The sequence below is a fragment of the Typopeltis vanoorti genome, chromosome 21, assembly GCF_054136105.1.
Source record: "Typopeltis vanoorti isolate ZY-2024b chromosome 21, IOZ_Tvanoo_1.0, whole genome shotgun sequence".
Lineage (NCBI taxonomy): Eukaryota > Metazoa > Arthropoda > Arachnida > Uropygi > Thelyphonidae > Typopeltis > Typopeltis vanoorti.
Window position 1 is genome coordinate 72,417,735 of NC_143569.1, and position 12,559 is coordinate 72,430,293.

General features: G+C 34.8%; 1 protein-coding gene across 2 annotated transcripts in view; it reads right to left on the minus strand.

Moving 5' to 3' along the window:
• Positions 1-12,559, minus strand: part of MED14 (mediator complex subunit 14) — a 429,754-nt gene that overhangs the window by 159,347 nt on the left and 257,848 nt on the right. For both annotated transcript variants that reach the window (XM_090411452.1, XM_090411451.1), the window contains exon 21: positions 10,557-10,668. In XM_090411452.1, the coding sequence (XP_090267578.1) occupies positions 10,557-10,668 (112 nt within the window). The remainder of the gene's footprint in view (positions 1-10,556; positions 10,669-12,559) is intronic.

Consider the following 12,559-nt stretch of genomic DNA (forward strand, 5'->3'; position numbering starts at 1 on the left):
TTTTCTTCAGAGTTTGCCACTGAATCTCCAAGGTCTGATTCCTGTTCTCAAACTCTGTCATTTTTTTTTCAATAATCTTTCTGTATTTTAGTCTACAGTTCACATCTGAGAGCTGCTCAACTTTTATTCGCTTTAAAACTTTCTTACATGTTATTCTTTTCAATATGGAATTCAATTTTATCCTGCTCAAGACTAAATAATGATCACTTCCAATTTCAAATCCTCTGTACACTCTGGTGTCCTGCACCAGGGAGAAAACATAGTCAATGAGACTTTTCTTATTTCTTGCCTCTTCTCTCCATGTGAATTTGTGCACATTTTTATGTTGGAACATGGTGTTAGTAATAACCAGTCCATGTCCTGAGCAGAAATCCAACAGATATTTGCCATTATTATTACCTTTGCTCTTTTCTCCAAATTTTCCTCAAATATTTTCCTATAATAAAATGTCTCGCAATCATTTCTACTCTGCTATTTAGATCCCCAAGAAGGATCAACTTTTCCTTTTTCATTGTGTCAGTTGCTTTTTCTAAAGCCTCAAAAAATTCCTCCACTTCTACCTTAGTAGAACCTTCTGTGGGGCCATAGGCACAAATAAGTCTCATTGTCCAATTTCCCCATTCTCATTTTTGCCCACATTACTCTACTTGAGACTGTCTGCCATTCAAGAAGATTAGCCTCGTATTTTGTGTTTAATACTATGGCTACTCCTTCTTTTCCTTGATTGTCATTGCCTGAATATAACATTTTGTATTTATTGCTCAGAAAGATCTCACCAGTTTTGGTCTTTTTTGTTTCAGGTCACCCCTATTATGTCGATCTGGTACTTATCTAATTCCTCAGCTAGCTCCATTTCTTTGCCATTCAGGCTTCTTACGTTGATAGTACCGATCTTTAACTTTGGTGATGTTGAGTTGGGGTTTGTTTTCAGATTTGTTCCAGTAGCTGACTTTTTGCTGTTCGCCCTGGTTCCCTGGCGAAAACAAGGGGCCTTGTTTAACCGGGCGACGACCCAGCTGGCATGAAATTTTATCATGTTGTACCATCATTTTTTATTTTGGTTTAACCAATAAGAATACAATTTGGTCGGCTAAATCCCAAATTGCCAGCCCATCCTCGTTCGTTCAGTATCCAAGTAGATACCCAACAGGGTGCACCACGAGAAGTTGAGGATTCGACATTAGGTCAGAAGCCCTGGTCGGTTCTCCACATTCCTTAAAAGGCTATGTGGAGGTCTCCTTTCAGTTATACAGCTTTGACCCTTAAGCAAACCAAAGAAATATATTGTAAGAAAAATTTATGTAAAGAGCACAGATCAATTATTTAATCTATTAATATGATAGATGTATGCATTAACATCATCATCATCATATCATCAAATTCCTGACCAGTACCCTGAAGGGGGTGTACAGGATATGATGGTACTACATGAAAAATTTACATCATTACTAACTTCCTATCTACAATTTACCTGAATGTGAGAATTTCAGAGGTATTTCCCTACTGAGTGTTCCTAACCGTTTCTCAAGTATGCAAGTATACTTGTGAAACGGTTGAGAAGAATTGTGGAAGAAAAGCTGGGTGAAGAACAAGCTGGATTCAGGCCAAATAGAGGCTGTCAGGATCAGATCTTCACTTTACGACAAATAGTTGAGAAAGCATGGGAATATAACAAAGATCTGTATTTAAGTTTTGTCGATTTGGAAAAGGCATATGACAAGGTGCTAAGAGAGAAGCTATTCAATACGCTGCAGTTATAAGTCAGAATTTAGAATTGAAGGAAGTAGAGGAAGATGGTTTAATGTTAAATCTGGTGTGAGACAAGGTTGTACATTATCCCCTCTGTTATTCATTATTTATATGGATCACATTATGAAGGAATGTGGTATTAAACATGATATCAAAATTCGAGATGTTAATGTCAGCTCTTTGCTTTATGCGGATGATGTTATACTTCTAAATAACTCTACTACAAGTCTGCAAGATTCTCTGACTAAACTGAATAGCTGTTGTAATAGATATGGTATGATGGTCAGCATTAAAAAGACAAAGACAATGAAAATAGGCAGAATCGTTGACAATGTCAACTGTGTTGTGAATGGAGAACCTGTGGAACAAGTAAAACATTTCAGCTACTTAGGCACAATTTTTACTGAAGATGGTAAATTAAATATAGAAATAGACAACAGAATCAGCAAAGCTGGTATGGTGGGAAGTCAATTGAATAAATTCATATGGAATAAGAGAGAAATTAGTCGGAGCACTAAATTAGCCATATACAAAACAGTGTTCAAACCAGTTTTAACTTATGAATCTGAGAGCTGGGTCAGAAGTAAAACACTTGACCAAAGACTAGAGACCGCAGATATGAGAGTCCTGAGAAAGATTAGAGGCATGAACAGATGGCATCAATGGCAATATCATATTAAAAACGAGGATATTGGGAAAGAACATGACATTGTCAGCATCCAGGAATGCATTAGCAGAGCTAATCTCAGGTGGTATGGTCACTTAAATAGAATGGGAGAGGAAAGATTAGCAAAACAAGTGTTCTCTGCCAGGTTGGCAGCAAAACGACCCAGAGGAAGACCAAGATATAGGTGGATTGATACGGTACAAAGTGCCTTAGATGATAGAAATATAAGATCTGATAATGTTGGAGTCTTGACAAGTAACAGACTGATTTGGAGGAAAATTGTAGATAGGAAGTTAGTAATGATTTAATTTTTTCATGTAGTACTATCATATCCTGTACACCCCTTGAGGGTACATGGGAGGAATTTGATGATGATATTTCTTTGGTAAATAAGTTGTAGGAAACAAGTTATTATTCATCCAGCCAACTTCAGATTTATTAAGAACTTTACTTATAGGGATTGCTTTCTAAATATTTCTAATTTTGATTTCATTGATTTCTAAATATTTTTCCATTCTTTGTCTATAACACTATAATAATACTCAATGGTCTATAATTTTCCTCTTTATGAATAACTTTTGAATAACTCTTTTGAATAAATCATAAGGTGTCATTAACAATTTCAATGATTCATTGAAGATAATCCTAGGATGAGTTAATTCTCACATACATCTGCTTACCAGCAAAGAAGATATGTCATCCTTGTCTCTGATCTTATAAATTGCTACATCATTTAAGATATTAACAATTTTCTCCTTCTGTATAACATCATTATTTAAATCTTGCCTCTCAAATATTATTCCTCTCTTAATTCACAAAATTTCACATTTTAAATTGCAAAATATTTATTAAATAATGGGAGGAATGGTGAGAACATGAGTGTAAGAGCGACAATGTTTTATAATTTTGCTAATGATGGGGATGTGCATTATAATGGAAATGATTACGAGTAAGAACGATTGCAACTTTGTGTTCATCCAGTTAGGATTCATCAAACATGTGCAAAGATGTCTACATGTATAAGGCACTAGAGAAGAATAGAGATCTGCAAGTCGTCCAACTATGTTATGCAGACTGCAGACAAAAGTATACAAAAGAACATACAGGGAGCTTATTATGTCTATATACGAATGCTAGGAGTATCAGATATAAAGGGAATACAGTTTATTGCCCTGGTCGACATTTTGGGACCTCAGATTGTGGACATTAGTGAGACATGGCTATGAGAATCAGATACTAACTGGTATCAAGTGTAAAGCGTACAGTATTTTTAGGAAGGATAGACAGGACAGGAGAGGAAGGGGTGTGCCGCTAATGATATCGAATTACTTGAATCCAGTTAGTATTGAGAACTATGATTGTGGTTCTAATAGCAGTATTTCATGTGGCAGTGATTTTGAAGCCATCTGGTGTGAGGTGGAATCTAACAAGATCAATTACATAGCAGGGTGTAGTTACAGAAGTGGTGGATTCATTGCTAGTGATGAAGAAATGCATCACCAAATAGAAAAGATGAGTGCGAAAAGAGTAATCATAATCGAAGACTTTAATTATCCAAATAATGATTGTATAGCAGTAAAATCTCACGAGAAGAACGAAACAGAATTTATTGAGCTGTTGCAGGACAAATTCCTCAATCATCATGTGATAGAAGGAACTTGAGGTCAGAGTATTAGATTTGATTATAGTGTCAGAGGGTATTTCAGTCAAAGACATAACTATTCTGCCTCTGGTTGGTGACAGTGATCATGCTGTACTCACTTCAGAAGTGACAAGTTTATGAATGTTCCATTCAGAAAAGGTTACATGCCAAACTACAAAGCAGGAAATTATGACCAACTGAGGAATACACTAAGTTCAGCAGAATGGTACTGGTTGCAGGATGGGAAAAATATCGACAGTGCATAGGAAGCATTTAAAAAATGCTTAAATGATGCAATATCAGAATGTGTCCTAAGAGTTCAAAGAATAAATAGGGTAGGAGTCAAATGGATATGTAATCTTACTAAGAAGAGATTCATGAGAAACAGATGATGTGGAAGGAATACCATGTGTATAAGGATGATGTCCGTTACGAAAATTATAAGCAGCAAGCCAGAAGAGTCACATCTGTTATGGAAAGCTAAGTCTGAGTATAAAAATAAACTGGCTCTACAAGCTAAAGACAACCCATGAGAATTCTATTGATATGCTGCAAGTAAAAGAAAGAACAAATATGAAAGAATAACTCTTCTGAATGCAGACGATGTGAGAGTGACAGATGCAGAAGAGGCTGTTCAACTAATGGGTGCCCATTTTGCTAAAAGCTATCAATCAACCTGTATCAAAAAAGTGTGTGTGCAACATTGAGCTCCCTGCTACCTCTTTACTGGATGAAGAAACTCAGGTGTATGAGGAGGAGGTATTAGAGATGTGCACAAACAGAATAGGAATTCAGCAATAGGGACTGATGGTATATTAGCTAAAAGAATGCTAAAAGGAATAGCCGGTTCAGCTGAACTGGCTATTCCTTTGACCTGGCTATATATAATTTGAGTGTCAAAACAGGGAAGATTCCACAGGAATGGAAAGAATATATGGTAATCCTATTGCACAAGGTGGTGTAAAGACCGATGTACCCAACTATCAACCAATCAGTATCTCAGGAGTGGTAGTGAAGATTTTAGAAAAATTGGTCAGGGCTCGCATTCAGAAAAGGTTGATAGTAAATCTCTACTTTGCAATGAACAGCACAGCATGGGTTTACTACGGGAAATTAATGTTTTAGCAACTTGCTCATATTCCATAATAATGTTACCATTGAACTAGACAAGGGGAATGGATACACCATAATACTTTGGGATTTTGCTAAAGCAAAAAAAAAAAGTGGTATACGGGGGATGTGAGTATGCAAGATTTAAGGAAGCCTGCACTATCTTCTTCCCCTATCTGCAGAGAGGCTTTCTATATTCTGAGAATAAATGATGCTAAGAAGGGGGGTGGGGGCTAGATTTTTCTCTCATAGGGTGGTGCATGATTGAAATGGATTGCCACTGGATATGGTATATGCAAGCAATGTGAATGAATTCAAGAATAAGTATAATAGCTGGTGCGTGTAGCATGTGGCTCTCTCGATGAGTCCTTGCATCATTGGAGATCTCTCTTAATAATAATAATAAATACTTCTGTAGCAACATATGGATTATTCAAAATTGCCCCCAATTTGCTCATCATCATCATCATCAAATTCCTGCCATGTACCCTCAAGGGTGTAGAGGATATGATAGTACTATGAAAAATTTACAATATTACTAACTTCCTATCTACCATTTTACTCCAGATCAGTCTGTTATTTGTCAAGACTCAAACATTATCAGATCTTATATTTCTATCGTCTAAGGCACTTTGTATTCTATACAACCACCTATATCTTGGTCTTCCTCTGGGTCGTTTTCCTGCAAACCTGGTATAGAACACTTGTTTTGCCAATCTTTGCTCACCCATTTTGTTCAAATGACCATACCACCTGAGATTGGCTCTGCTAACACATTCCTGGATGCTGACAATGTCAAGTTCTTTCCTAATATTCTTTGTTTTTAATATGATATTGCCATTGATGCCATCTGTTCACACCTCTAATCTTTCTCAGGACTCTCATATCTGTGGTCTCTGGTATTTGGTCAAGTGTTTTACTTCTGACCCAGCTCTCGGATCCATAAGTTAAAACCGGTTTGAACACTGTCTTGTATACAGCTAATTTGGTGTTCTGACTAATTTCTCTCTTATTCCATATGAATTTATTCAATTGATTTCCTACTATAGCAGCTTTATTAATTCTGTTTCCTATTTCCATATTTAATTTACCATCATCACTAAAATTCGTGCCTAAGTAGGTGAGATGTTTTACTTGTTCCACAGGTTCTCCGTTCACAATGCAGTTGACATTTTCAACGATTCTGCCTATTTTCATTGTCTTTGTCTTTTTATTGCTGACCTTCATACCATATCTATTACAACAGTTATTCAATTTAGTCAAGGAATCTTGCAGACTCGTAGTGGATTTATTGATAAGTATAACATCGTCCGCATAAAGCAAAGAGCTGACATTAACATCTCCAATTTTGATATCATATTTAATACCACTTTCCTTCATAATGTGATCCATATAGATAATGAATAACAGAGGGGATTATGTAATCCTTGTCTCACACCAGATTTTACATTAAACCATCTTCCTGTACTTCCTTCATTCTAACTGCTGACTTACAACTCAAATAAAGACTAAGTATTGCTTGATATAATGCTCCATTGACACCATATAACTGTAGCGTATTGAATAGCTTCTCTCTTGGCAATTAGTCATATGCCTTTTCCAAATTGACAAAACTTAAATACAGATCTTTGTTATATTCCCATGCTTTCTCGACTATTTGTCATAAAGTGAAGATCTGATCCTGACAGCCTCTATTTGGCCTGAATCCAACTAGTTCTTCACCAAGCTTTTCTTCCACAATTCTTCTCAACCGTTTCTCAAGTATACTTGCATATATCTTACCAGGAACACTCAGTAGGGAAATACCTCTGTAATTTTTACATTCAGTTTTATTTCCATTTTTATATATGGGTACTATGAGAGTTTTACTCCAATCATCGGGAATTCATCCCTCTGTCCAAGCCTTCTGAACTATGCAGTGCAGCAACTGCAAGACTTTTATACCACCATACTACAGCATTTCTGGTCGAATATCATCTACTCCTGCTGCTTTTCCACATTTTAAGCCTTTGATGACTTTTTCTACTTCAAGTATGGATATGTATTCCTGACTGTATGCCTGTTGAGTGTTTTTTACCACTGTGCTATCACTGCTTGTTTCATTCAGCAATTTCTCGAAGTAATTACTCCATACTTCAAGGATATCTTTTCTTCCATTTTCATGTCACCTTTATCATCTCTAACTCCTTTTACAGCACTCTTTCCTCCATTTCTAAGCTTCTTCAACAACCTTCAGAATATTTTGCCACCTTCTTGATATTTATTTTCTATGTTCTTTCCAAAGTCCTCCCATGACTTTTGTTTAGCTAGTTTTACACAGTGTTTAGCATTCTTGCATTTGTCTCTATATTCGCTAAGAGCACAAGCTGACTTATTTGACAGGAACTTTTGATATGCTTTCTTCTTTTCCTTCACTGCCTCTTTAACTTCCTGTGTCCACCAGGGAGTTCTGATTTTTTATCCTTGCAGACAACCTCACCACATGCCTCTCTGGCAGAATCAATCAATGTTTTCTTCAGAGTTTGCCACTGAATCTCCAAGGTTTGATTCCTGTTCTCAAACTGTTTCATTTTCTTTTCAATAATATTTCTGTATTTTAGTCTACAGTTCACATCTGAGAGCTGCTCAACTTTTATTTGCTTTAAAACTTTCTTACATGTTATTCTTTTCAATATGAAATTCAATTTTATCCTGCTCAAGACTAAATAGTGATCACTTCCAATTTCAAATCCTCTGTACACTCTGGTGTCCTGCACCAGGGAGAAAACATCACTATCAACAATAACATAGTCAATGAGACTTTTCTTATTTCTTGCCTGTTCTCTCCATGTGAATTTGTGCACATTTTTATGTTGGAACATGGTGTTAGTAATAACCAGTCCATGTCCTGAGCAGAAATCCAACAGATATTTGCCATTATTATTACCTTTGCTCTTTTCTCCAAATTTTCCTAAAATATTTTTGTATGTCTCACAATCATTTCTACTCTGCTATTTAGATCCCCAAGAAGGATCAACTTTTCCTTTTTCATTGTGTCAGTTGCTTTTTCTAAAGCCTCAAAAAATTCCTCCACTTCTCCTTTAGTAGAACCTTCTGTGGGACCATAGGCACAAATAAGTCTCATTGTCCAGTTCCCCCATTCTGATATTTGCCACATCACTCTAATTGAGACTGCCTGCCATTCAAGAAGATTAGCCTCGTATTTAGTGTTGAATACATTGGCTGCTACTCCTTTTCCTTGATTGTCATTGCCTGAATATAACATTTTGTATTTATTGCTCAGAAAGATCTCACCAGTTTTTGCCTTTTTTGTTTCAGTCACCCCTATTATGTCAATCTGGTACTTATCTAATTCTTCAGCTAGCTCCATTTCTTTGCCATTCAGGCTTCTTATGTTGATAGTACCGATCTTCAACTTTGGTGATGCTGAATTGGGGTGTTTTTTCAGATTTAGGGTGTTATTTGCTGGTTATGCTTAATTTGTTTGTTTTTACTTTATTCTTTATCTTTAACGTACATAAAAGCTGTGATATAAATTATAGCATTTTTAGGTTATGCAAATTAAATATGCCAAATTCAAATTTTGCTTATATATTTTGAAATTTATATGTGAAAATTTGTGAATTAGAATAGGAACACTATTTGAGAGGTAAGATTTATTATGAAATTATTTCTTGGAATAAATACAGTCACGAAATCATGCAGATATCCTAGATTTTATCAATTTTGCGTTAATATGCTAAGTCATTAAACCATCTCACACTTAATATTTCTTAATTTTCTTACAAAAAAACCTTCAAAATTACCTTTTTTTTTAAATCCTAGCATAGGCAAAGCAAAGATCTCCCTTCTAGAAGCATGGGGTTTTAACCCCGCACCACAATAAAAAATCAACCATAAACTATTACAGACAATAACATGATTGTTTAGGATATAGGACCATGAGATGGGCAGTTTCTCCTTCACTCCTGAAACGTTCTGATTTACTGAGAGTTTGAACTCACTGTCAGTCTATTAGTCTTCAAAAAGTCAGCTGAGGCTAAAGGAGCTCTGACTATTCCCTTTTGAAAATAAAAGTCATTAAGGTTTTTTTTTTTTTTTTTTTTTTTTTTTTTTAAGTAAATTTCATCCCTTAGTCTTAATTCCTTGTATAAGGATTAGCTGTGTTGGAATAGTGGACAAAGCTTAAAGTTATGAGGATGGCATATTATGCCTGATAAATGCAAATGCTCTTGCATGTATTGGGTTAGAAAAAATCCTATCACCACCAGATATACCAGGTTAACTTACTGTCAGGTGAAATCTCTTGTAAAAGGTTTTGACATCCTAGACAGGATTTAAATCCAGGTCTTTCCAACCAAAGGGCATGATCGCTGCCAACTCAGCTACAGACACCACCACTTCAAAGTCCAAATACTCACTAATCATAGAGAGAGAGAGAGAGAGAGAGAGAGAGAGAGAGAGAGAGAGAGAGAGAGACTAGGTAATTAATACCTTCCATCCTTTTATGATGCTATGAAATCCAATCCTACTAGGATGTCCATATACATGCCACTTCAGATAACTGCCCCCCAGTTGTATTATCAGCTTTTTTATGAACTCCTATCCTGAATAGGAATTCAATATACCACAATCTCTGTTACTGCTGATCAGTTTCCTGATCAGCAATAACACATCCTATCTACTGTCCTATTCTGTCTCTTCTGATAATATTATAATTACCAATAGGCATTTCAATATCAGAATATCCTTCTTTTATGATTCAGAAATCTCCATTTAATGAAATGAACTATATTAGCTTATTCTTTAGCATGAATTTAAAAAATCAGCTGATATGATTCACTTTAATCTGAACTTTCCTTTTTCTATTAATGCAAACATTCCCTCCTTTACTAATTGCAATACTCTTCATCCCAAATCTAGTCAACTGCCAAATTTCTTTTGTCATTTTTAAACCTTTTAAAAACATATGGAATCCATGGCATTATTCAAGTCATTGGATCTACTAGAATTTGATGGATACTAATGCAACCAAACTTTCTGATTATTAACAAACCAGTCCCATAATGATCTCTTCCCAACCTCTAAAGATAATGAGTACTGTATCTTTTTCTTACTTGTACGAAATTAATCCTATATATGAGACCACAGAACAAGAAGCCAAATGCAGAAATGAAATAAAATTACTTCTGAAAGAGATGTCATCTTGGTTATCTTTTTTCCACAATACTCAAAAAGAAAATTTTTTATATATTATTATTATTATTATTATTATTATTATTATTATTACGTGACACCTCCAAAGAGTCCAAGGACTCATCAAGGGAGGGCACTCTAAAACACTCTGTCTCCACAATATGTTAAAGATTATTTTCAACATATAATTACCTCAACAAGCCAAGCTCTAGTTCCTTTTCCTTGAAGACGAATTGTGCAGCTGAGAAGTGCAGAACGGAGTGCTGAACTTGTTTCTTGATCACAACCATCATGGTGAGGCATTCTGTTATGGGAGGAGAAAAAGATATTCTTTCTAATACTGAATAAAAACAATATGAATACCAGATAATTTCAACAATTATAAACTTTTCATATTTTCTTATTTCATGGTCATAGAGAACACATTATCTTGATATGATTAAAATATTTGTATTGCAGTTCATCATTACAGCTTCAGATAATAAACAAGAATGGAAAGAAAATGTATTATAATAAATTGTATTTTAAGTTTCATTATATTATGCTATTGTTTTTGTTTTTATTATATATATGTATATTAATAAGACAATTCACAAAATTTCTAATGCCATCAGCTTTTCTACAAAGATTTTCATTTATTCATGCTACAGCAGGATTTATATCCTCAGCCTTTCAGTGGCAAAGTTAGATACTTGTATGCACTACTCAATAAGGCTGTCTGATTTGATATTGTATTACTGAATTTATCAAAATCCTGGAAATGATTCAACCCGCAAAAAATTTTTATCTGCTATTTTGACTTTTGTTTTAAACATGACATTATAATTAAGACAGTAGTAAATTAACCCAAAAGCATTTTTTTTAAATCTATACATCTATACCTTTCAACTTTTCTTTGACTTCAAACTCAACAGAGACCATCAGCATAAAAATTATCAATATAATTGGTGTTACTAATACTAAGAGACAAAAATAGGTAACCTTCTTCTAAATAACTAAGATGATATATTCAGGCAAAACAATTAGAAAAGAGGAAAGAAGTAAATACATTATTCAAAACTCTAAATAATGTAGTTACTTCTAATAGTGAAGAGGTAGAAAAATTCTTTGAGTCATTAGAGAAGCCAACAAATACAGAAGGGAAAAAAAAAGTTCCTGTTGGAGACTTGAAAGCAGAAATAAACTGTAAGCTTATAGAAATGTTATAGGAAAATTTGTAAAAGAAAAAAAAAAGCAGAGCTAAGAATAATGGTAAGTATTTACTGGATTTCAGTTCAGGAAATGGAGTAACCATTCATACATCATGTTACAACATAAACATGTGCATGAATGCACTACCCACCAATACACACACACAGAAGGAGGGAGAAAGAGATCAGAACTCCGTACTAGTTCAAGAAGCTACAGAGGAAAAGAAAAACAAATCTTATTTGAAGTTTCTGGAAAGTAAATCATATGATCTTAGACAATACAAAAGAAGTATGTGTAAAAAGGTACTAAATGAAAGTCAATGGAAGATCGCTAGAAGAATAAAAAGAACATAAATGCATGAAGGTGGCAAATGTTTTAAACACTAAAATGATTAGAAATGGATGAAAGTATTAATTTTGATTCATCATCCTTTCATGGATTTAAGCCAAGTAGCCTCTTACAGTCTCATTCCATCTTTTCGGCTGTCCTCCAACTGGGTGGTATCAAAATATTATTATTTTTTTTTAGTCTCTTGAACTCCATTCTTTTAATATGTTAAATCCACTTCTTTCGGTGTTCATACATTCTGTCCAATATTGAGTCTATTTTTAGTTCTTTATATCTACTCTTGACTATAAAATGATAAGCTGAAATTGAAACGGATGTGACGTCAACTTGAAATGGATGTAGGCTGTAACGTTTTTGTGTAATGTTTTCGTCAAGTCATTTGAAATGTTTTGAAACTCAGGGGCTACCCTGAGTGTTGAGTCTTCAAAATTCGAGTCATCGGAATTCAAGGAGTACTGGCCTACCAGTCCTGAATGGGGGGGAGATGCTGTAGGCATCAGGGGGAAGAGCCCCTAATATATATATATATATATATATATACACATACACACAGTTCACCCTTGAAAAACACAAGGATTAGGAGCATTGACCCCGTATTGTTCAAAAATCTGCATATAACTTTTGACTCCCCAAAAACTTAAGTACTAATAGCCTAT